At 36.7% G+C, this 25222-nt stretch overlaps 1 protein-coding gene across 2 annotated transcripts in view; it reads left to right on the top strand.

Moving 5' to 3' along the window:
- Positions 1-16237, top strand: part of SEC24A (SEC24 homolog A, COPII coat complex component) — a 56137-nt gene extending 39900 nt beyond the window's left edge. For both annotated transcript variants that reach the window (XM_054568448.1, XM_054568449.1), the window contains exons 15-23: positions 19-177; positions 3533-3706; positions 6230-6340; positions 8560-8735; positions 10115-10252; positions 11895-11999; positions 12329-12421; positions 14841-14944; positions 15204-16237. In XM_054568448.1, the coding sequence (XP_054424423.1) occupies positions 19-177; positions 3533-3706; positions 6230-6340; positions 8560-8735; positions 10115-10252; positions 11895-11999; positions 12329-12421; positions 14841-14944; positions 15204-15318 (1175 nt within the window). In that variant the 3' untranslated portion in view covers positions 15319-16237. The remainder of the gene's footprint in view (positions 1-18; positions 178-3532; positions 3707-6229; positions 6341-8559; positions 8736-10114; positions 10253-11894; positions 12000-12328; positions 12422-14840; positions 14945-15203) is intronic.
- The last annotated feature ends 8985 nt before the right edge of the window (positions 16238-25222 follow it).

The raw sequence follows: 25222 nt of genomic DNA, 5'->3' as shown, positions 1-25222 counted from the left end.
GTGTGTGTTCTCTTCCAGGTTGTATTTCTCGGTATTCAGCAGGCAGTGTCTACTACTATCCCTCTTACCACCATCAGCACAACCCAGTCCAAGTGCAGAAATTACAGAAGGAGCTACAGAGATACCTCACTCGGAAGATTGGCTTTGAGGCGGTCATGAGGATTCGATGCACCAAAGGTGGGGACGCCGTGTTTTACGTTTACATAGGAGAGTAATGTTGCTTTTAATACCACCAGTGAATATAAATGCTTTTACCTAGTCTTATCTCAAAATTTGCTATTCTAAGATATTTTACTCTGATAGAATATGCAATTAGAAATAAGAAGAAATATATATATTTTTAAAAGGGACTGTTTTGAATATACTAAAAACCACTGGATTATACACTCGAAAAGGTGACTTTTATAGTATATGAATTATATCTCAATGAAAAAAAATTACATACCCAAAGAAAATACAATATTACTGATGGATTTTTATTCCACTTAAACAATTATATTTTTAATTGCGGTAAAACATACATAACGTAAAATTTACCATTTAACCATTTTAAAGTGCATGGTTGAGTGGCATTTAGCGCATTCTCGCTGTGGGCAACCGCCGCTGTCCTCCATTTCCGTAAGTAGGACACCTTTGAACGTATGCTCTTCTCACCCTGCGCCTGCTGCTAACACAGTTTCACAGTGTTGCTTTGGAAATAGTCTGGCAGTTTCAGAATGTCTTATGTTCAATTTGTTTTTCATTATAAATATTTTGTGGCTGCTAAATGATAACTATTTTCTTATAAAAATAGGAAATTATAATTTTTCATACTTCTTTTCTCCACATTTTCAACATGGGCCTGATCTTTTATCCATATTTTGAAATATTACTGCTCTGAAGATGGTATGAAGCAATCATTTTTTTAAAGTGGAAAGATTATATGAAATATGCATTAAAAATAGATACTAAAAGATAAGGATCTACAAATCTATTAGGTAGATTTTGAAATCTATTGGTCAAACTATGTGCCAGATGAAGTAAGTGGTTTTTATCTATCACTGTAATAAAAAGAAAAAAGTGTTTGAGTGAAATAATGGAAAAGAAAACATGTAATTTCTTATATAAGGTATTGAATAAACACTTAAGAGGTTGCCACAGCTCCAAACAACTCAAAGTATTAGTATCACCCATAACCAATGAATTATCACAGTAGCTTTCTGTTTTCATTTTTTTTTTAATATAAGAGCTTTGTTGGGGTAAAATTTACATACTATACAATTCACTCACTTGAAGTGTGCAGTTCACTGGTTTTAAATATATTTACCATGATATTACCACAACCGATCTTAGAACACTTCCATTAGCCTTGGCTGGTGTGGCTCAGTGGATTGAGTGCTGGCCTGTGAACCAGTGTTGGCAGCTCGATTCCCAGTCAGGGCACATGCCTGGGTTGTGGGCCGGGTCCCCACTTGGGGGAGCTCAAGAGGCAACCAATTGATGTTTCTTCTCCACATTGATGTTTCAGTCCCTCTCATTCTCCCTCCCTTCCTGTCTCTCTAAAAAATAAATAAAAATTTTTAAAAAATTAACCCAAAGTAAATCAAAGACTTAGAATATAAGAGGCATAACTACAAAGCTCTTAGGAGACAGCATAAATATATAAATGTTCATGATCTTGGATTAAGCAGTGGTTTAATGCTATGACACCAAAAGCATAAACAGAAAGAAAAAAAAAATTGATTAATGGGAGATCAAATTAAAAACAATTGTGCTTCAAAGAGTACCATTAAAGAAGTGAAAAAGCAACCTACAAAATGGAAAAAAAATTGCAAATCATACATGTGATAGGAGTTTTCTGATAAAAATATTCAAAGAACTTTTACAACTCAGTAATAAAAAGACAAACCAAATTTTAAGATGGGAAATTAATCTGAATAGATAGTTTGCCAAAGGAGATATACAGGTAGCCAATTCCAGGGAAAAAGATGTTCAACATCATTCATCACTTGGGAAATAGAAATATTTCCCCGTTGGTTTTTACACCCAGAAGTTATGTAGACTTTATTCCTGGTTCTGGACCCCTGGGCTGGGGGGCCTGGTGTGGGGCTGGGACCTCTTGTTCCTGAGTATCGCTGCCAATTTTTATCTGTCACATGGTGCAGGCGTGGGACCAGCCCACTCCATGTCTCTGTCCCTCCTACCAGTCTCAGTATGGTTTCTGTAATTCTGTTGTTGTAGGACTTCCGTTCAGCTTGATTTCTCATGGTTCTGAATGATGGTGGTTCTATAGTTTCGTTGTGATTTTGATGTGGTTGTGCGAGGAGGCGAGCTGTTTATGCCATCATCTTGACTGGAAGTCTTATACTTTCCCTTTCATCCTGTCCTTAGATAGTCACTTGTCACATTGGTGTGTATTTCAGGCTTTTTAATACATTTACATACTTATGCACCTCTCCATGAAAAATATATAGTACAGTATATTCACATATGTGACATTCATGTTTTCAGCAAATCTTGAAGATACATTAATACTCATTTATATACCATCTCTCTCATTCTGTTAAATTTCTACTAGTATTTAGTAAAATATACAAATCACAGTTTAGTTACTTTCCTACTGATTGACACTGAGGATATTTCTAATTTTTTCATTATAACATAAAAACAGTACTTAAAATTTTTTGAATGTATAATTTGGCGCTTGAATGAGTGTACCTGTAGGATAAATTCTTAGATATGGAAATTACTAGGGTGAAAGTAAGTATTCATTTAGAATTTTAGTAGATACTGCCAACTTACCCTTCAAAAAAGTTTTTTGAAAATTTGAATCCTTTCCTTCACTTAAGATCTCTATTGCCCCTCCCTCGCCCTTACAAATACTGTGTATTGCCTAAGGCCATTCTGCTCCCAGTTCCAATGTGTGGGTTGCTTTTCCCCAACCACCAAGCAATTACCTCAGTTCTGACACTGTCTGCCTGGAGAGAGCATCAGATCCCACAGGTTAGGGCCCCCAACCCCCTTCACCCCAATACACGCATGCACTTGCTGATTTTAAGCCCGGGTTGTTGCCTGCACTTCTGATTGTCTGGTAATAGACTGGAAATTCCAAGGACCCCCTACTTGGGTTCCATTAATTTGCTAGAAAATTATTGGCTATTGGTGTGTGATTCAACCTCCAACCCCTCTAACCTCCCTTGGATGTGTGTTGAGCGAGGGGGGTCCACTGAAAGTTCCAACCCTCTAATCACATAGTTGGTTCCTCTGGCAACCAGCCCCCCACTGTAGATGACCTAGGTGCTTTCTAAAAGTGACCTCATTAACAAAGCAAAAGGCCCCTTTATCACTTTCATTACTTGGGAAATTCTGAGGGTTTTAGGAGCTCTGTGCCAGAAATGGGCAAAGACCAAATATGTATTTCTTATTACAAATCACAATATCACATCTAAACTTTTTTATTTACTCTCTGCCAGTTTGATCAGTAGCAAGGGTAAAACGTAAATATCTGTATGTAGGTGTATATAAATAATTGTGATAAATTTTTTTTTCCTAGGCCTTTCCATTCACACTTTCCATGGGAACTTCTTTGTTCGGTCGACCGACTTACTCTCTTTGCCCAATGTAAACCCGGATGCTGGGTATGCAGTGCAGATGTCAGTGGAAGAGAGTCTTACTGACACTCAGCTGGTTTCCTTTCAGTCGGCGCTCTTGTATACATCCAGCAAAGGTGAGTTGCTGATTTTTTTTATTGTAGCAAAAAACACATAACATGAGATCTATCTTAACAAATTTTTAAGTGTACAGTCCAGCATTGTTAACTTTGAGAACAATGTTGTAACAAAGGTTAACTTTTTTGATTTGGTCATACATTCTATGGCTTGTGATAAACTCTCTTCTTTGGAGATAATAGTATGTTATATAGTACTATTAAGTAAGGAGAAATATAAAGCAGGTTAATGTGTTTTGTCCTAAGGATGATGTGAAGGCTGGCTAAATTTAATTTTTTATTTTAAAGATTTACCACTCTCACCTACTAACTGTTTAACCTCCTTAAAAAAAAAAGTTTCAGGAGTACTGAGCTTCATAGCCCCTCCAAAATCAAAACAGCACACCATAAATATAAAAGATAGATTTCTGTTTCTTGATACATATTTTATAAGACAAAAAGAGAATGTCCCAGTCTCTTTTCTGCTTATTGATCATCCAAAATTTATAAAGAACTCAGGCGATCCTTCTCGTGTTTTTGTAGTCAGCCTCTCTCCCATCCCCAGCTCCTGGCAACCATTGATCAGTTTTCTGACCCTGTATTTTTGCCTTTGCAAGAATGTCATCTAAATGGAGTCATGCAGTAGGCATTTTTTGTACCTTGTTTCTTTCACTTAGCCTAGTGCATCCAAGATACATCTGTGTTATTGCTCCAATTAGTAGTTTGCTACTTTGTATTCCTAATTAATATTCCATTGTACCCAATTTGTTTATTCACTTTCCAGTTGAGGTCTATTTGGGTTGTTTCTGGCTTTTGGCCATTTCAAATAGAGCTCCTCTAAACATATTTACAGATTTTGTGTGAGCATAAGTTTTTATTTCACTTAGCTAAATAGCTAGGAGACAGATTGCTGGGTTGTATGTTAAGCGTATGTTTAACTCTTTGTGAACCAGAAGAACTGATTCCAAAGTGGCCGTACCATTTTGCATTCCCACCGGCAGCATATGAGAGTTCCAGATGCTTTCCATCCTCACCAGGATTTGCTGTTTTCAGTCTTTAGTTTTGGTTTTGGTTTTGGTTTGAGGTTTTTGTTTTTAACCATTTTAATAAAGTATAGTGGTTATCTCTTTTGGTTTTATTTTGTGTTTCCCTAATAACTAATGTTAGGTATCTTTTCATATACTTATTGTTAGAAGCTTAGGTTATTTTATGAAAAAAGTGATTATAATTTATATGTATGCACACAAATCTGTCATTTGTGATAATTTCCCTGAGATAGAGTCCTAGAACTGGAAATACAGAATGTGGAGATGAACTGTCTAAAAAGATCCTAGTATTGTCAGATTGCTATTCAGAAAGACTTTACTGATTTGTAGTCCCCTCAAGTGTCCTTTTCATTTCAGCCTTTATCTAGAAGAGAAGCTCTAAACAATGTTACCCTGTTATACAGACATTTCTTCTCTTTAAAAGTAATTTATGTGAGTTTCTTATATGCACATTTTCATTAGTCTTAGGTCATAATTTTCATCTTTAGGCTTTTGTTCTTTTTCTCTGGTGTTCAGGGTCTTGTTGATCAGAAATTTTTAAAAGGTTGACATGATGTTTTATATTTGATGGTTGTCAAATTTTTAAATTTTTGTTTCTTGTATTTATTGATTTTTGTTGTAGCTGAATTACCAAAGAGAAAATATTATGACTATTAGTGAGTTTTAAGGGGTTTTTTTCTGTGATTAAAGAGAAAAGTGTAAGATTTCTCTCTGGATTTGAATATCAACACAGACTCAAGTCCTGGCCAGGTAGCTGAGTTGGGTAGAGCATTGTCCCGATAGCCAAGGTTGCAGGTTCAATGCCTGGTCAAGGAACATACAAGAATCAACCAATGACTGCACAAGTAAGTGGGAACAGCAAATTGATATTTCTCTCACACACACGAAAATCAATAACTTAAAATCAGAAAAACAATAGACAGATTCAAGGCCTTGGCTGGGTAGTTCAGTTGCTTAAAACATTGTCCTGATATGCCAAAGTTGTGGGTTCAATTCCTGATCAAAGCACATACAAGAATCTACCAATGAATACATAAATAAAGTAGAACAGCAAATTGATGTTTTTCTCTCTCTCACTCTCTCTCTAAAAATCAATATAACAACACCCCCCCACCAAAAAAAAAAAACAGATTCAAGGACACATTTTGGAGTAGTGTTGTCATACATATTTGCATATATGTGAGTTCCTTGAATACACACACACAGTCAATTTTTGTTACAAAGTAGATAAATTAACAAAGAACTTCAGGAAAGAGATTTTTTTTAAAGCTAGCATGTTACCATCATTTGAATACCATCTCTATTGTCTTTTCAGCAATAAATTGAACAAAAAAGAATTTCAAAGTAAAAAAATAAAACTTTAGTTTTCACACTGAAGTTTTGATACTATCTCTACATACTATTTATCCCTATTTGGTTTTGAATTGAAAAGATGATTTTAATATAAACTTTTTAAATATAGTTGTCTCTTACTGTCATTTTTATGTTTTTCCTGAAGGTGAAAGGAGAATTCGTGTTCATACTTTGTGTTTGCCAGTAGTTTCAACTCTGAATGAAGTCTTTCTTGGAGCTGATGTTCAAGCAATTTCAGGGTTATTGGCCAATATGGGTAAGAATTGTTATCACCTATTTTAAATATTTTGCAGGTAATAACAGAAAAATCCACATAGTTTTGTCTTCATTTAAATAATTAGCTATAAGGGTTTCAGTGTTTTAGATCCTGTGTGTGCCTGCTAAATAACTATTTGAACAAAGGAACTGCTTCAGATAGCCTTATCTTTTAAATTTAAACAGCTTTATTGAGATATAATTTATATATTCTGTTGCTTAACCCATTTTAAGTGTACAGATCCATTGTTTTTAGTATATTTACAGAGTCATGTGGCCATCACCTCAATCTAATTTTAAAGTATTTCTGTCACCCCCAAAAGAACCTCGTGTCCCTGAACCGTCACTGCCCACTTTCTCCTCCTTCTCTCCTTGGCCTTAGGCTACACTAAACTGCTTTCTGCCTCATAGTCTGCCTACTGTGGATTTAAATAACCACTTTTGACTTAATGTTTGATATTAGTAGTTAATAGCTTTTTATGAGCTCTGTAGCTTAGATTACAAGACACAGTGTACTGTAAATATCATTAGCCTTGGAGTCATGGAATTTGGGATTGCAGACCTGTTACTATCACACATAAGTTTGCAGCCTTGGCCAGATCCCATGGGCTAACAGAAAATTTATTAATATCTTTGTGTCAGTTGCCTTCTTGAGTCTTTTTGGCCCCTTTCTCAAGCACATAGAACTTAACATCATTTTAGTTCTTGCTCTTTTTCTCCTTCAGGGAAGCCACTGAGTCCATTTGCTTCAAACTGAAATCTGCCTCTAATTGGGATATTTACCCACTTTCTTTCATTTCTTACTGGGAAACATTTTCTTTAATGGAGCCTGGTAAAGGGTCCAAACCCACGCTAATATTCTCACATATTGTTAAAAGTTAAAGGTTACGACCGAAGAAATTTGAGAGTCACCGCTTTTATTTTTGTTGAACTAATACTTTTTTGGTAATAGTATTATCATTATAAGCATCTTTAGTACTATCACCATCTATAATATATTATCAGGCAGTGTTATGGATTTTTAAAAAAAGTCTTCACAACAATTTTCTTTACTGTTACTACATTGGTTGATCCTAATATGTACATTTTTCACTTTTTATTAAAATCAGGATGTCTTAAATGAATGAAGTCTTAGAGTTATTGCTGAGCAGGTAGCAGTAGTCTTCATTCTTTCTTGCCTAGTACAAATTTGGTCATAGCAGTTAATAACATCACTTAATTGGGTATATTTTTGATACCACATGAATTGAATTTAGTTGTAGTTTGAGAGGTTTTCAAAACAAGTATAGCGTTTTCAGTTTTGAAAAAAAATTTTGAGTGTGCAGAATGCATATAAACAGTAAGTAGCATGACCGATGTGAACATAATTAATCCACTACAAGCTCTTTTAATAAGTATAAGAAAAATTCTCTGTATTAAAAAAGGATGGGCCATACGGCCCTGGCTGGTGTGACTCAGTGGATTGAGCACTGGCCTATGAATGAAAAGGTCGTAGGTTCGATTCCCAGTCAGGGCATATGCCTGGGTTGTGGGCCAGGTCCCCAGTAGCAGGTGTGTGAGAGGTAACTGATTGATGCATCTCTCATGCATTGATGTTTCGCTCCCTCTCATTCTCCCTCCCTTCTCCTCTCTCTAAAAGTGAATAAATAAAATCTTAAAAAGAAAAAAAACACATGTATGTTTAGCCCTGGCTAAGTAGGATTGGAGCATTGTCCTGACATGTCAAGGTTGTGGTTTTGATCCCAGGTCAGGGCACATACACATACAAGAATGAGTGAACAAATTCATGGATAAGTGGAACAATGAGTTGATGTTGGTCTCTCTCTCAAAAATAATAATAAATAAATAAATAAAAATGCATGTATAATTGCAGACTTTTTCTTTCTCAGTGGTATATAAAATAAAATAGTGAATTACAATTAATAATATCTTAATTGAATGAAATGCAGTTTTCCCACTTTACTGATAAGGCAACTGAGGCTTATGAAGGTTACATTACTTGCCAAATTGTCATACAGCTAGGAAATAGCAGAGCAGCATGTCAGCAGACATTGGTTTGCTTCTCCAAAGTATCTGCTTTTAACTGTTGTGTTTGGTTCCTTGCACACATAATAAATTGGAGAGAGAATTGGTATAATTTAAAAACTTATTTTTTCTGTTCTGCGGGGTAGTCAAACCTCTCTTCTATTTTTCTGTTGTCTCTCCCCCCGCCTCCGTTAGCTGTTGACAGGTCTGTGACCGCCAGTCTGAGCGATGCTCGGGACGCGCTAGTGAATGCCGTCGTAGATTCTCTCTCCGCCTACCGCTCTTCGGTTCTGAGTAACCACCAGCCTGGGCTCATGGTTCCTTTTTCTTTGCGGCTTTTTCCACTCTATGTGTTGGCTCTCCTTAAACAGGTAAGAGAATCAAAACCAGAAAGTAATGCATTGAAAATGTCAAAAGGCAAAGTATTTATCCTCTGAACCCCTAAACACTGTGTATATAACTTTTTGCCAACTAAGTTTTCTGAGGGCAAGGACCTTAACACTTAACACCTGACATACCATGTTTTGTTTATTGTTTACTTCTCCCTTACTATGATTTTTGTCCATGAGCACAGGATTTTTATCTTTTTCATTCATCACTTTGTCCCAGCACCTAGAATCGTCCCTAGTACATCGTAGGCACTCAGTAAGTATTTTTTGAACGAATAAATGGAACTTCCCTTCTTCCATTTCCCATAGTGCTATTTCTTCTTTCTTAGTGATTATCCCACATACCAATTTAAAATATCTTAAGAGCCTTTTAAAAATCTCCCTTTATTTATAGTTAATGTGTTTTACAGCATAATTTCATTACTGCTATCTCGCTGCCTGTTTTTACTCCTTTCCATCACTAGGAATGCTTAAAACCTTACCTCAAAACTTCATTATTCTCTGCTGTGACTGTCGTTGCTCAGTGGGTTGGGCACCATCCCGTAAACTAAAAGTCACCGGTTGGATTCCCAGTCAGGGCACATGCCTGGCTTGCAGGCCAGGTCCCCAACTGTGGGCGTGCAAGAGGCAACTGATCAATGCTTCTCTTGCACATCTATGTTTCTCACCCTCTCTTTCTCTCTCCCTTTCCCTCTCTCTAAAAAGTAAGTAAAACCTTTAACAAAAAAAAAACCAAACACAAAACTTCATTATTCTCCATGAAGCTAATATATCAGTTAAAACTCACAATTACCTATTAAACTCTGTTCTAAGTAATTGTACTTATGTGAATTATTATTTTTCTTGGTTGATATGCAAACTTTGTACATTGTTTAATTTTTCTAACTGTGGGAGAAACAAAGATAGTTAACCACCATTAATCTTCACCTGTATTTACAGACCGCTTAGATCTTTGGTTCTTCATATGTGTATTTATTTTATTTTGTTTTGTTTTGTTTTTTGTTTTATTTTTTCATATGTGTATTTAGTTTGTCATCTGTAGTATAACTTTACCCTTGCCGTGGTATTTGTTTTTATATCACTATCACTATATGGTAGATAGAGTATTGAGATCCATTTCACTGATTAGGAAACAGACACCAGAGAGGTCAAATGACTACCATGTTAGGTAATTAATTTCTCAAGACGTAGGTGGGGATAGAGCCACAATTTAGTACCTGTGTGCGATTTCTTAAAAGATATTTATAATAGCAAATTTGCTAATCTTGTCCAAAGATATTCTTTTAACAACTGATACTTGCAAAGTTTTACAAGTATTTTTTAAGTACTTTTCCTTTTGGTTGGGTGTTTTTTTGTTACAGAAATCATTCCAGACCGGGACAAGTGCACGTCTAGATGAACGCAGTTTTGCTATGTGTCAAGTGAAAAACCAGCCTTTGGTTTACCTTATGCTCACAACTCATCCCAATTTGTACCGAGTTGACAATCTTTCAGATGAGGTAAGATTAATTCATTTTTTAGTGGCTTTTACTTGAAGGTTTATGAACCTAATTTTATTTAGTCCAATGCAGAAATGAAGAAAAAAATTTTAAGCTTTTTATTTTATTCCTTTATTAGATCTATGAAGAGAAATTTTGGTTTTGGGAAACTCCTGAAAATAGTGCTTTTATTTATCTCTAGAGCAGATCTAAGTAAATGAAGAGATTGTCAGATTGACCAGAGCAACCTATGATTCATTTATTTAAACAAATTGATCTGAAAGAGCATCCTGAGACTCAAAATACATCTAAACACCCCAGGTCAATGTTCAATGTAATGGTGCTCTTAAATTAAAGAAAAAAATATTTATCTAAGTTGTCACATTATTTGTCCTCTTTAGGAAATTTATCTGAGTTAAAATCCCAAGCACAAAAATGTTAAATCATAATCTTTCTTTATAAAATAGTGATCAAATTAGTGTGTGTGTGTGTGTGTGTGTGTGTGTGTGTGTAGTAATATTTTGGTTAAAACCTTTCAAAGTTTAAAGAGTTTAAGATATCTTGCGTACAGAAGGAAGAAATGCCTATGAAATTTGTGGTAACTTTTAGCAAATGAAAACTGTTGAAAACACTATTAGTTTGTATTGCATAAATAATAACTCAAGATTAATCCTGTGTTTGACAAGTCCAAATAATTGGGCCTACCTTTCTTCACATTAAAAATTGGCAAATTAATGTAAAAATATAAATGCAATATATTTTCTGTCTGTAATATGTCTATAATAATATGGAAGCCACCAGAAAGGAAAGGTAGAAAAACACTCAATATTTACATTAGAAGACAAGCACTATTAGCATATCAGCGTGTATTTGTCAGGACGCGGGCTCAGGAAGGAGAGCATGCTGATGGCGCTACCCTATTCTTTTCTGCAGTTTGTGTAACCACAAAAAAGGGTAGAGTAGAGCTAGTCTCAGGTTTAGCTCAAATTCAGACTCTGTGTTGCCTCAACCCTTCAGATCAGTCTTCTCTACAAGAGTAGAGAACAATCACTAATGTCTTCCCTTCTTTCCCACCAGAGAAAGACAATGCTCTCTTTTCTTAGTTCATATTATAAGACCTCTAGGCGGGGTTTCTGATGGGTCACATTTGGTTTACAGTCTCTCCTGCCTCCCCCGCTGCAGCCCTGCGGCCAGAGGTCTTACAAATAAATAGTTGTCAATATTTAAAGGAGTGTGTGTGCTTTCAGATAACAGTATATAAATGGGAAACTTCTATTTCTGGCCTTAATAAATAATAACCTATTGAACTCTTGTTTGCATTGCGCTCTTATCCCCCTTCAGGATGTGCACAGGACCCATGCCATGCAGTCAGCCGTGATTAACTAAATTCCAGGCTGTATGCGAATCTCACTAATTTATTTATCTGTTCAGGATACATGGATATCGATTGCATTTATGATATTAGTTTTTAAAATAATAGAAGATCAGAAGTTATATCGGCCTTATTGGGATTACACAGTAGCTTTGTTGCAATAAATGATAGATATTTTTCTTTACCTTTTTTTATATTTAAGTATGACTAATTGTGAAAACATTTTTTGGTTAATTGTGACTCCAAACTACCTGTCTCGGAAAGTTTTGATCTTGTGTCTTCATTCCTCAGGGAGCCCTCAACATCAACGATCGAACTATACCTCAGCCGCCTATTCTTCAGCTTTCAGTGGAGAAGCTGAGTAGGGATGGGGCTTTTCTCATGGACGCAGGCTCTGTGAGTAGCCTGGCTGACTCCAACCCTTCAGTCTGTGCTCTGCTGCCCCTTTATTACCCTTACTGTCTCTCTTCCTGAACGGATTATATATATGCCGTTTAATCTATATGTTTTTGTATTAGCCGCTTTCTCCTCCATAGCTTCCTTTCATACCAAGCATAAAATGTCTCATCGTAGTAAATAGTAGTTATTATTAGTTTAGTTGAAAGCTATACATTATCACTAAACTTACTGATCATTTTGATCTTTTAAAGCATTCTCAGTGGGAAAGATGAGTCAACAACTCATTCTTAATCTTCATCTCAAAGTGATTTCCTTCCTGTCCCCAGGTGCTGATACTTTGGGTTGGAAAAAATTGTGGACAGAATTTTCTCAGTCAAGTTCTAGGAGTTCAAAGCTATGCATTAATTCCACATACTATGGTAAGACTATCTCAGAGTGATTGTAATGGACTTAAAGGGCATTAAAATGGGGCAAAAAAAATGAGAAGCCCATTTTGAAATCATACCATAATACTAAAAGTTTTTCCAAAAGAGAAAATGTTCCCGTAGATTGTTTCTCTTTCAATTGAAAATACTCATTTTATGTTTTAAAGGCATTATTATGTTACTTTGACCACTGACTTACCTTTTTTCAATATTTTTTTAAATTTTTCAATTACAGTTAACATACAATATTATGTTTCAAGTATACAACATAGCGATTAGACATTATATAATTTACGAAGTGATCATCCTAATGACTGATCTGTTCTTATGTGTCTGATATCATATTATTCTTTCAGAGAAAGTAATGGATTTCATTGATAGCAAAAAGAAAAGAAAAAAATAACTTGCTGCTGTTGGCATTAGTGTTACGGCTTTTTTGGTTGTATGTGTTTTGGGCATGTGATTTCATCGTTCTTTGCTAGGGTTCTTTTAACTCCTGCTTTGGAGTGAGAACGAAGATAATTGTCACACACACAAATGACTTGTGATCAGGGTCAGTTGGATTGCAATTGATTATTGAAGAAAGTAATAATAGATTCTCTATCACCAGCTCTGTGAGTTTGGACAGGTAACTAACAGTCACATTTGTAAACTAAGAATGTTGTTGCTTAGGGAAGAGTGATTGAAAATAATCCATGAGAAATCATTTGTTAAACTATATTGCATTTGGATAAGTTTAAATTGAAAAGTGAGAATTAATTATAATATGGTCTTATTTAGTGTCATGTATTGTTAGTTCCTATGAGTTTGTCAGCAACTTGGATGTATGTGTTTCATGTCAGCATTTTTTCATATTTATTGGTTTAACTCCATTCATAGAAGTCATTAGGAGATTCTTGTATTTAAAAACATGTCAGACCTTGGCCAGGTAGCTCAGTTGGTTAAAGCATTGTCCTGATACACCAAGGTTGTGGGTTTAATCAGGGCAATACAAGAAACAACCAATGAATGCATCAATAAGTGGAACAATAAATCGATGTTTTCTTCTCTCTCTAAAATCAATACATTTAAAAAATTTTTAAATAAAAACATGTCAGGATTATAGCTAGGATTAGCACTAGCTTTCAGGCTTTGAGTAAAACTAGTGGTCTGAATGACTAGACATTTTAATGAGGAGCTAAGATACGGTCATATTTGTGACAACTGCCCAAATGAATCAGTTAGCTCTAAATGTCATGATAAAAGGAAGGGAAGAGTTAGGACGTTCTTCTACATCAGAGCTCAGCAAACTATGCCCAGGGGAGTCTGCCACCTGTTTTTTGTTTATTTAATTTGTTGATTTTGGGGAGAGAGAAGAAAGTGGGTGAGGGATGGGGGGAGGGGAGAGAGACAGGCATTGATTTGTTACTGCACTTATTTATATATTCAGTAGTTGATTCTTATGTGTGTCCTGACTTGGGATTTAACCCGTACTTTGGCTTTCAGGGTGATGCTGTAACCAACTGAGCTACCCAGCCAGGGCTCTGATTTTGTAAATAAAGTTTTATTGGAACATAGCCATGTTCAGTCACATCTATATTGTCTGTGGCTACTTTAGTGGAACAATGATAGGGTTGAGTAGTTGCAACAGAGACTAAATGACATGTAGGCCTAAAGTATTTACTCTCTGGCTCTTCAAGAAGTTTGCCCACCCCTTACTAGGAAATTGTGGTGTGCAGAATTTCAAGCCCCTCCCCAGACCTCCTACATCCATATCTGTAGGTTCGGTAAGATCCCCGGGTAGTTTGTGTGCAGTAGTCCTCCAATTACCTGTGGTTTTGCTCTCCATGGTTTCAGTTAACCACAGTCAACCATAGTCTGAAAATATTAAATAGAAAATTCCAGAAATAAACAATTTATAAATGTTATATTGCACACTGTTCTGAGTTACTTGATGAACTCCCACACTGTCTCTCTTCATTGCCTGGGACGTGCATCATCCCTTTTCCAACGTATCCATGCTGTACACACCACCTGCCCATTAGTCCCTTGGTCGCCGTCCCAGCTGTCAGGTTGACTGTCAGGGCATCAGAGTGCTTGTTTTCCAGTAGGCTGTTATTCTACTTAGTAATGGCGCCGAAGTGCCAGAGCAGTGATGCTGGCAATCTGGATATGCAAAGAGAAGCTGTAAAGTGCTGCCTTCCTTTAAGTGAAAAAGTATGTACGTATGTATGTATGTATGTATGTATGTGGAAAACATGGGATTCCCTGTGAAATTACAGGGACTACCTGTGATTTCAGACATCAGCTGGGGGTCTTGGAATGTATCTCCCATGGATAAGGGGGAACTACTGTACAGGATAAAGTTTGAGAATCACTGTAGATGATACATATGATTAGAGTAAATTGGATATTGCTGGTTTCTGTTTAATAGACAGACCTTCCGGAACTTGATACACCAGAATCTGCCAGAACTATAGCTTTCATCTCTTGGCTTAGAGAACAGAGACCATTTTTCCCAATACTTTATGTAATAAGGTAAGTTGAATTTTCATTTGCTAATAGGGAAACAGTTTGACTTTGCAAATACTTATTTTGAGTCATATGTGACCTATTGCTTAAGCAAACCTTTTAGAAGAATATAGAAAGAAAAAAGAAAATAACGTTCAAACATTGAATTATGCTTTACATCCAGTTATAAGTAAAAAGTATGTCAAAAGCATTGTGACAAATCCTGTGTTTATTTTACTATTACATTTTATCTAATGTATATAAATGTTTTCCTTTTATTCCTAAGGGATGAGAGTCCAATGAAAGCAACTTTCCTTCAAAACATGGTAGAAGACAGAACAGAATCTGCTTTATCATATTATGAATTCCTCTTGCATATACAACAGCAAGTGAATAAGTGAACACGTGAAGATACTTGGCTTAGTTATTTCTAAGGAAATACCTTCCTTTCTATTAGGTTTTTGTACTGATGTGATGATTACATGTTCTCACTGTGATTTCAACAAACTATAGCAAATAAAGGACTACAGCAGAGAATCAAACATGCAACTCTGAAATACTGTACTTTTCAAATCAGAGTATATATAAATATGATTGGATATTATTTTTCTTTGCTGCCAATTATGTTTGAGTTGTTAAGAATTCAAATAAGATGAGACAATATTGCAGAGGCAAAGAACATTTTGTAAAATAAAGACTTCTGTGTTCCAAATGTATATTTCTCCCTCTCTCTCTCTCTCTCTCTCCTTCTCTCCTCAATTTTTGGCTGCTACATTTAAAACCTCACAAGACCATGTGTTGCAGGGAAGTTACAACTCCATTGATAATGGTCTTTCTAAAATTAGAAAAAAATGTCAGAAGTAAATAGTACATAGAAAAGCTAGAATCTATTTCCCCCTACCTGTTGTTTTCTTAATTAAGGAAAAAAAAGGATCATCATGTTAACTAAAACTAGAGTAAACTAACTCTAGTCCAGCCTGAAAAGAAGATTATGAAATAACAGTCAAGCTTTAAAATCTGTCAGTATTTTCTGTACTTGAACAAAATCACCTTGATTTGATGTGAAAACTAATTGAATGGTTTTCTGATTTGACTGCAAAAGACTTGGACATACTATCTTACTCTGCATTGAAAAGAATCTGAGCTGTCTTCATTATGTATGTTAGGACTGGCAATGACATTTGGGAGATGAGAAACCTTAGTTATCTTGATCCTCTGAGTGGGTTTTGTTTGCTCTGTGATATGTAATGAAAGTGTTATATTGGTGAAATGAGTATGAATGAAAGAAATTAAAGTTTTCTTAAATGCTGTCTAAAATAACATCAGTAACATTTTTCTGAGGAGTTTTAATTATTAAATTGAAAGCCGCTCATAAGGTGTTTATTCTTGGATAGTAAAACTTATTAAAGCATGAATGCTGCTGTTTGATTTGATGGATATTAAGATCACACAAATTCAGTATTTTGAAGTTTTGAAAGAAACTTGATTTCTGAACATGCTCAAGAGACTGCTTTTTTGATTCCGCCAGAGAAATATTATAGTCAAAACCATTAAAGTGAATTTTGTTTACAAATAGGTAAATTATACATCTGTATATTTAAAGTGCTGTGAGGGAATATCTTTAAAAAAGTTTGGCCTAGTTTTCACAGATTTATCTTGTATGAACTTATTAAAGATGTTCATGTGTAATACTTGATGAAAAGATTTTTGTTTCTTTGTTTTAATGGGTTAGAAAAATGTGTTTACAATCTTGGTCTCATACGATCACCAATGAAATAATAACTGTCAGGTTTACAACAGTATGAGCTGACTTAAACTGAGTTGTTTTGGGATAGGGAAGAAGCAGGTCCCACTAGAGTATACACTACTATTTATTAGCCGAACAAGAATAATTCACTGTTTTATAAAGATATCTCCCTTAAGCAGTGTTATGATTTCCTTTCAGTATGCAAGTTGTACATTGAACTGGAAATATTCTTGAAACCTGCTTCATTTATTAGGAAGCAGTTTTCAAAGTGTAGCAAATTAAAATTTATATTTCCCCTCTTTTAAAGAAACTGAGTCATTATTATGCACTGATGTTTCTTAACTAAAATTCTCTTCTTAATGTGAATTTTAAATGTTGATATTTGTAGGTCCTTTCTTAATTGTAGTAAAGACTTCCAGAGGGAAAAGTTTGTGCTTCTAGGGACAATAATCTTCCTTGTGCCTCACTTCATCCCTGTGTGGGTATGGCTCTTCTTATTACTACATGCTTTGTTAGTATATTTCACAAATTTACTTTTGAAAATTTACTTTAAAAAATTATTTTAGATATTGTGTCACATGTGCAATCTAGAATAATTTTGTAATAGCCAGGTCATAAAAAACATAACTGCAGTTAGGATTCACAATATTTGTTCTCTGGACAATGAGGGAACAAACGAACCTTTTGGAGATACTGATATTAAGCAATTATTTTTTGCAATATGGAAGTATTTTTTAGTTTGATTTTTTTTTTTTTTTTTTGCTCAGTAGGGCACTTATCTCATCTTGTATTACTTTTTTATGTAAAGCAACTAATTTACACTATGCCATTTTTTTTTTATTGTAGTTGTAAATTATGAAAGATCCTTGAATTTTCTACAGATCTACAACTACTAAAGTAACAGACAAGGGCAATCTTGGTATTTAAATCAGAGTATGGCAGTTCTACCATAAAAAGTACTCTATTTTTCTAATTTCTAGGATTTTTAAAATAACATTTCTGTAAGTCTGACATATTAATATTCACTCAAGCTGTACCATTTATTTTAGTTTGCATTGTTTTACTTTAATGTAATGTATTGAGTCTAATAGACTTTTACAATAATTAGAATAAAAGATTTATTTCTTCTAATCAAAGATGCATAACAGCTATTATCTAGGGGACCACCAAATGTGATTTCAAGATTTTGTTAACTATTACAAATATAATCCTTATATAGAAATTTTAATTTTGTAAAGTAGTGTATAATATTGTAACATTAAATTCTTGTTCTCATATTCAAATATGTATTGATCTTCAATGTGCTGTGTTAAATCTTGCTTCTCTGAAATGTTAGAGACAAGATTTGTCTTCCTTTTTACAGTTTGTAATTTTCACAGTTTTATTCCTATAAAAAAATCATTTGTAACCCATGCAAACAATCGTTTGAACTGTGCTAATTTAATCAATTTGGCTAATTCAATAAAGTTAATTGAAAGAGTTTACATACAGTGACTAGTTATTTAAAGTGATATGAATCTTTTTTTAAGATTTTATTTATTTTTAGAGAGAGGGGAAGAAGGGGGAAACAGAGGGAGAGATACATTGATGTGAGGGAGAAACATCTATCCATTGGTTGACTCTTGTATGTGCTCTGACCAGGAATTGAACTGGCAGCCTTTCGCTTTGCAGGATGAATCTCAACCAACTGAGACACCAGTCAGGGCAAAGTGACTTCAATAATTTGCCAGTCACTGAGTAGTGCTGTGTTGTGCATCCAAGTTAGTGGAAAACTATTGCTGAAGGTGCTTTAAATCTAAGTCACTGTCTGCGAGGACGTAAACCGAATTCGGGTTTGAAATTCTAGATTGAACTTTTTTTTTTTTAATTCTAAATGTGTTTAAGGTACTACTCCACTGACTGCTAGCCCCCTTTGTTACTGATAAGCTCTATACTGTCAGTCTAATTGTTGTTTAGTTGAGGATAATGGTAGCTTTGAAGATTTTTCTTTTTTCCTTAATAATCTATAGTTTTACTACTCTGAGTTTATTTATCCTATTGATTTTCAGAGCACACTTTAATTCAATTTAATTCCTTGTCTATCTACAATTCTGGAATATTCTCAGCTACTTTATATTTTTTATTTTTTAATTACATTTGATGGATTATGCTATTATAATTGTCCTGATTTTTCCCCCTTTGCTCCCCTCCACCAACACCCCTCACTCTCTCAGGCAGTCCCCCCACCATTGTTCATGTCCATGGGTCATGCATAGAAGTTCTTTGGCTGCTCCATTTCCTACACTGTACTTTACGTCTCCGTGGCTATTCTGTAGCTACCTGCTTGTACTTCTTAATTCCCTCACCTCTTCACCCGTTCTCTCCCACCCTCCTCCCATCTGGCAACCATCCATGTTCTCTGTGCCCATGATTCTGCCCGTGTTCTTGTTTCTTAGTTTGTTTTTTAGATTCAATTGTTGAAAGACATGTATTTTTTGCCATTTTATTGTTCATAGTTTGATCTTTTTTTTTTTTAAATAAGTCCCTTTAACATTTCATATAATAATGGTTTGGTGATGATGAACTCCTTTAGTTTTTCCTTGTCTGGGAAGCTCTTTATATGCCCATTCTAAATGATAGCTTTTCTGGGTAGAGCAGTCTTGGCTCTAGGTCCCTGCTTTTCATGCCTATGAGTATTTCTTGCCAATCTCTTCTAGCCTGCAAAGTTTCTTTTGAGAAATCAGTAGACAGTCTTATGGAAACTCCCCTGTAGATAACGTCTTTTCTCTTGCTCCTTTTAAGATTCTCTCTTTATCTTTAACCTTTGGCATTTTAATTATGATGTGTCATAGAGTGGGTCTCTTTGCATCCATCTTGTTTGGGACTGTGTGCTTCCTGGACTTGCATGTCTATTTCCTTCAACAAATTAGGGAAATTTTCTTTCACTATTTTTCCAATTTCTGGCTCTTTCTTTTCTCCTTCTGGCACCCCTATGATGCAAATGTTGGACCTCTTGAAGTTGTCCCAGGGGCTACTTATGCTATCTTCATTTTTTTGTATTCTTTTTTCTTTTTGTTCCGACTGGTTGTTTTTTGCTTCCTTACGTACCATATCATTGACTTGATTCTGGGCTTCATCCACTCTACTATTGTTTCCCTGTAAATTGTTCTTTATTTCAATTAGTGTATCCTTCGTTTCTGACTGGATCTTTTTTATGCTGTTGGGATCCTCACTAAGTTCCTTGAGCATCCTTATTAACAGTGTTTTGAACTCTGCATCTGATATATTGCTTATCTGCATTTCATTTAGTTCCTTTTCTGGAGTTTTGATCTGTTCTTTCATTTAGGCCATGTTTCTTTGTCTTCTCATTTTGGCAGCCTCCCTGTGATTGTTTCTATGTATTAGGTAGAGCTGCTGTGACTCCATGTCTTAGTAGTGTGACTTAATGTAGTAGGTGCCCTGTAGGGTCAGTGGCACAGCCTCCCCTATCACCCAAGCTGGGTACTCAAGGTGCTCCTTCTGTGTGGGCTGAGTACACCCTCTTCTTGTAGTTCAGCCTTGGTTGCTATTAGCAGATCACTGGGTGTGATTTACCTAGGCTAGTCAGCTGCAAGGACTGGCTGTGACCACTAACTACCAACCTCTGCCCTCTGGGGAGGATCAGCTGTGCAGGTGCAGGGTGGTGCTGCTCCAACGTGGTCTGTAGTTGTCCACTGAGTATGTTATCCCTGAGGTTTCCTGGGTGGTGCAGGCCAAGGTTATCCCTTACTTGTGTTTTGCCCATGGCACCCTGCCTGAGCTATAAAGCAATCTGAAATGGCTACTACTTGTGCTGGACTTGGAGATTCCTGGGTGAAGCCAAGCTGTGAATCTAGGCTGGCTGCTGCTAGTGCTGGACCTAGGGCTCCCTGAAGGCAGTTTTTGCTTGTTTGATAGGATCTGGTAAGTTGTGAAGCGTGAGCCAAGACCAGCCATTCATATGGAAAAGCAGCTTGGGTGGGCTCATAAGTTGGGTGGGTCAGAGTCTCTGGGGGATCTCCAAAGTGGGTTAAACAGTGTTAGCCAGGTTGATGGAGTTTCAGATATAGCACCAGCTTGCTGTCTCTGTGGGTGGAGGGTTTAGCAAAGGGACAATGGCCTCTGCTCTCCTTGATGCCAGACACTTCAGTTTCTTTCTGTATACCACTGGTGCCTTTTAAGTTTCCTTCTATATACCACTGGTGCTACCCCAGTGCTGGAGCTCAGATGGGGTGAGTCTAATTAGGTGAATCTGTGGGCGGGTTCTTTAAGAGGAACTGCTTGGAGCTCCAGCAGTTTCCTCCATCAACTCAATCCCCACTGATTTTTGCAGCCAGAAGTTGTGGGGACTTATCTTCCTGGTGCTGGAACCCTGGGCAGGGGGTCCTGGTGTTGGGCTGGGACTCTTCACTCCTGAGACATCCCTCCCAAGCTTTTATCCACCACACATGGGTATGGGACAAGCCTGTTCTGCATCTGCGCCCCTCCTGCCAGTCTCGATGGATGTGGTTTCTTTAATTACATAGTTGTCAGACTTCCATTCAACCCAATTCCTTACAATTCTGAGTGATGGTGGTATTATATTTTAGTTGTAATTTTGACGTGGTTGTGCAAAGAGGCAAGCCATGTCTGCCTACACCACCATCTTGAAGAATTCTATATTTATTTATTTATTTTTTAAATTGAGACATAATTGACAGATAAACTTTTAAAATATCTTCATGTGTGTTAGAATCTGGGTTTGTAAGCTCATTTAAATGAGAGGGGTTTTATTTTTGCCTTAGCTCATCTCCCTGGGTTCACGCTTTCTCCTTCCCTACCTGCTTTTCTTAGTTGCATTTCTTAGTCCCTTCCCCTAAACTAGGGATCATGGAGGTGTTTTAGAGCTCCTGCCCTGCAGTGATTTGGGGATATCACCATTGCGGTTGCCAACAGTGTGATGTCTCATTGTTTATCATCTCTTCTACCTCTGTACTTACAGAGTCGAAGTCTGAGGCTGTGTGAGTCAGTAGCAAATGACTGAGTATTTTTGGATGGAGGGCAGACCTCAAGCAGTGAATCTGGCCTCGTCATCCCTGTGTCTTATGTGAAGCACTTTCAGTGCCTCTTACCCATACAACGTGCTACCATTGTCTACTTCTGGACCTGCAGCCCAACGGGCACTGACTTCAGCTCCACAATGCTTTGTTTCCAGTTCTTTGATCTGAGATGTTTCTCTTGTTTTTTAGTCCAGCTATTTATACTTTTATTTATATGTGTGTGTATTTATATATAAATTTTTTTAATCCTTACCCGAAGATATGTTTTTATTGATTTTAGAGAGAAAGGAAGGGGGAGAGAGAACCATCCATGTGAGAGAATAACATCAATTGGTTGCCTCCTGTAGCACCCCAAACGGGAATAAAGCTCGCAACCTAGATATGTGCCCTGACTAGAAATCAAACTGGCAACTTTTTGGTGTATAGGACAACGCTCCAACCAACTGGGCCACCCAGCCAGGACCTATATATTTTTTTAATTGTTATTGTTATTGCTGTGTGGAGCAGAAAGGAATCCAAGCATGGATTTACTGCCTAATTTAATCCCAGAAAATGAATCCTGGTTTTATTATTTGTGACTCAATCTGTTCAGCTTTGTATCTACAGTTTATATTAGCCTATCTTAACAATGCTAGGTTCAAATTAAAATTACGTGTACAACTCATTGAAAATGCCAAGTTTTAGCCCTGGCTGGTGTGGCTCAGTGGATTTTGCTTTGCCGGCCTGCAAAGCAAAAGTTGCCACTTCACTTCCCAGTCAGGGCACATGCCTGGGTTGTGGGCCAGGTCCCCAGTTGGGTGAATGGGAGAGGCAACCAATCAATGTATCTCTTGAACATCGATGTTTCTTTCCCTCTCTTTTTTCCTCCCTCCCCCTTTCTTTAAAAAGTAAATCTTTATTTAAAAAAGAAAGGAAGAAAATGCCAACTTTTGACACTTCCTCCAAAAGAAACATTTCTGCAACTATTCAGGTAGGTTTAGTGCTCTCAAGGTTGGTTGGAGGCAAAGTGGTAAATTAAAAAACAAAGATGGTCTTGCCCTTGTAAAGTCCATAATGAGGGAGATATAAGTTAATATAAGAATTGTAAGTATGTACATCACTTATGAATCATATATACCATTAAGTATAGTAAATTTAATTAATAAACTATAGGAATCTCATGGGGAAATGGTTTCCCAGAAATAAGTAATCATGTAACATGAAACCTTGACACTTTTTAAAAAAGATTTTATGTATTTTGAGAGAGAGAGAAAAACATTGATGTGGATGTGTGAGAGATCAGTTACCCGTCAGGTACCTGTTGTCAGCCCCCAACTGGGGACTGGGCCTGCAACCCAGGCATATGCTCCAACTGGGAATTGAACCAGTGACATCTTGGTTCACAGGACCTCTTTGTTCACAGTGCATTGGTGTGGCACTCAATCTACTGAGCCACAGCAGCCAGGACAAAACCTTGATATCTTTCATTCTTATTTGACTAAATGAGACATCATACATCAACGCATCTATCTACTGAACCAAATTTTTGGCCCTGGCTGGGTTTTTCAGTTGATTAAAGTGTCATCCCAATGAACTAAGGTTGCAGCTTTGATCCCCAATCAGAGTACATACAGGAATCAACCAAAGAATGCACAAACAAGTGGAGGAACAAATGAATTGATGTTTCTCCCTCTCTTTCTCACATTAATCAATAAACACAAATTTTTAGTTTTTAATTTGGCTTCTACAGGCTCTCCCAAATGAAAAAAATGTTTTTTTCAAATGAAAAAAATCTTTTGTTTATCCCGGAACTTTTATTTGATCTTGACTCATCAGGATTGGACTTCATCAAGGTTTGCCCATTTGTTACTACTTAACAATTTTTTCAATTGTAGAATTTTTAAAAGATACAGTCTGGGTCTCAGAGATGTAGGTCTGTACAGATATGCATGGTAACCTCTTTTAATGCTTTAAAATTATTAACTAGGGCATGTTAATAGCTTTTATGCAATCAAGGTAGAAAGTGGTGCTTATGCTTGAGCTCCTCATCTGGTTGAGTCCAAAAGATAAATTTTGTTTTTTACAATTTTTTCTCATATCCCTTTTTTTTATCTGGGACAGGGTTAGATGACTAGCAGTTAATATAGTATTTTATTACCTTCTGATAGGGATTTCACCCGTTTGCTAATTTTGAGTGTGATTGTGCTTCTAGCTTCATTGCAGGGGGCGCACTAGGCTACTTAACCTTTGCAGCTTCCCAGCAAGAGCTGACATGGGATTCAGTTCATTCATTCACTCATTAACTTAGTCATTACTGAGCTCCAGGGCTGCATTGGTAGGCCCTAGGCCCTTTTTTTTCTTCTTTTTTTGCCTCCTGCCGCTGTAAAACTCATACTCAAAATTGTATATTGTGACTGTGTTGGAATAAGGACTATAATCCAGGTTGGATTCATTAAAAACAGCCCTGGCCGGGTAGCTCATTTGGTTAGAATGTGACACAACTTGCCAAGGTTGTGGGTAAAGGTCAGACCTCCACCTCCAGTCAGGGCACATAACAGAAGCAACCAATGAATGGGTCCATGGCTGGAACAATAAATGCTCTTTCTCTCTCCTCCCCGCTTTATTCCCTCAAAGCACTATCAGTAAATAATTTAAAAATAAATAAATTTAAAACATTTTCTTTGGCTCCTAAGACTATTGTGCGCCCTCAACACTGCGTAAGTAGACCCTGCTGAGCGCTCACACTGGTCTGAGTGTCAGCCATTAACAAAACACAAGGCTTGTCTTCATGGAGAAACAGGCGGTAAACAAAGTAAGTACATAGATGTAGCTTGGGAGTGAGTGAAGGAGAAAAAGGCAGATAAAGAGAATAGGTACTAGATTCATGGGTTAATCACTTCATAAATCATATAGATGTCAAATAACCGTACACCTGAAACATGTAATATTGTACGTGAACTAATTAAAAAATAAAAAATTCGCCCTCACTGGTGTGGCTCAGATTCTTCCGAAGTGAAACATGGTGGGTTCAGTTCCCAGTCAAGGCACATGCCTGGGTTGTGGGCTCAGTGTTTCTCTCCCTCCCTTTCTCTTTCCCATCCCTTCTCTCTAAAAATAAGCAAAATCTTTTTAAAAAGAGTACAGCTTTATAGACTGTAATCTTAGAACACAAATATTTAAAGAAAAAAAATAAGTAGTGTTGTGGGGAGTGGCAATTTAAATAGAATGGACTGGGTAGCTTGCCCTGGGAACGTCTTGAACAAATACGTGAGGGAAGCCTGGAACAAACCAGGCGCATTTGAGGCACGAGTGGTGGAGGATAAGGAATCGGTACCAAAATCAACTCCCCAAACGCCACACTCCCTGAAGGGACGCTCGGAGTTACGTATTCCCGCGGCCTAAAGCGATGCGACAGAGGGTCGCTGCAATCTCCATTTTGCTTCCTGGCACCAGATTGCCTATCTAGTGTTCCCTTCTTCTCCCGCTGGTTAGCCTGAGTGCCGATTTTTTTCACCTCTGCGTGGACAGCAGAGGGGCTCGACA

This window comes from Pteronotus mesoamericanus, unplaced genomic scaffold, assembly GCF_021234165.1.
Source record: "Pteronotus mesoamericanus isolate MK-2021 breed Mesoamerican mustached bat unplaced genomic scaffold, CSHL_Meso_final contig_2, whole genome shotgun sequence".
In the NCBI taxonomy this organism is placed as follows: domain Eukaryota; kingdom Metazoa; phylum Chordata; class Mammalia; order Chiroptera; family Mormoopidae; genus Pteronotus; species Pteronotus mesoamericanus.
Note: the sequence above shows the minus strand (reverse complement) of the source record. Positions and strands in the feature narration are given on the sequence as shown.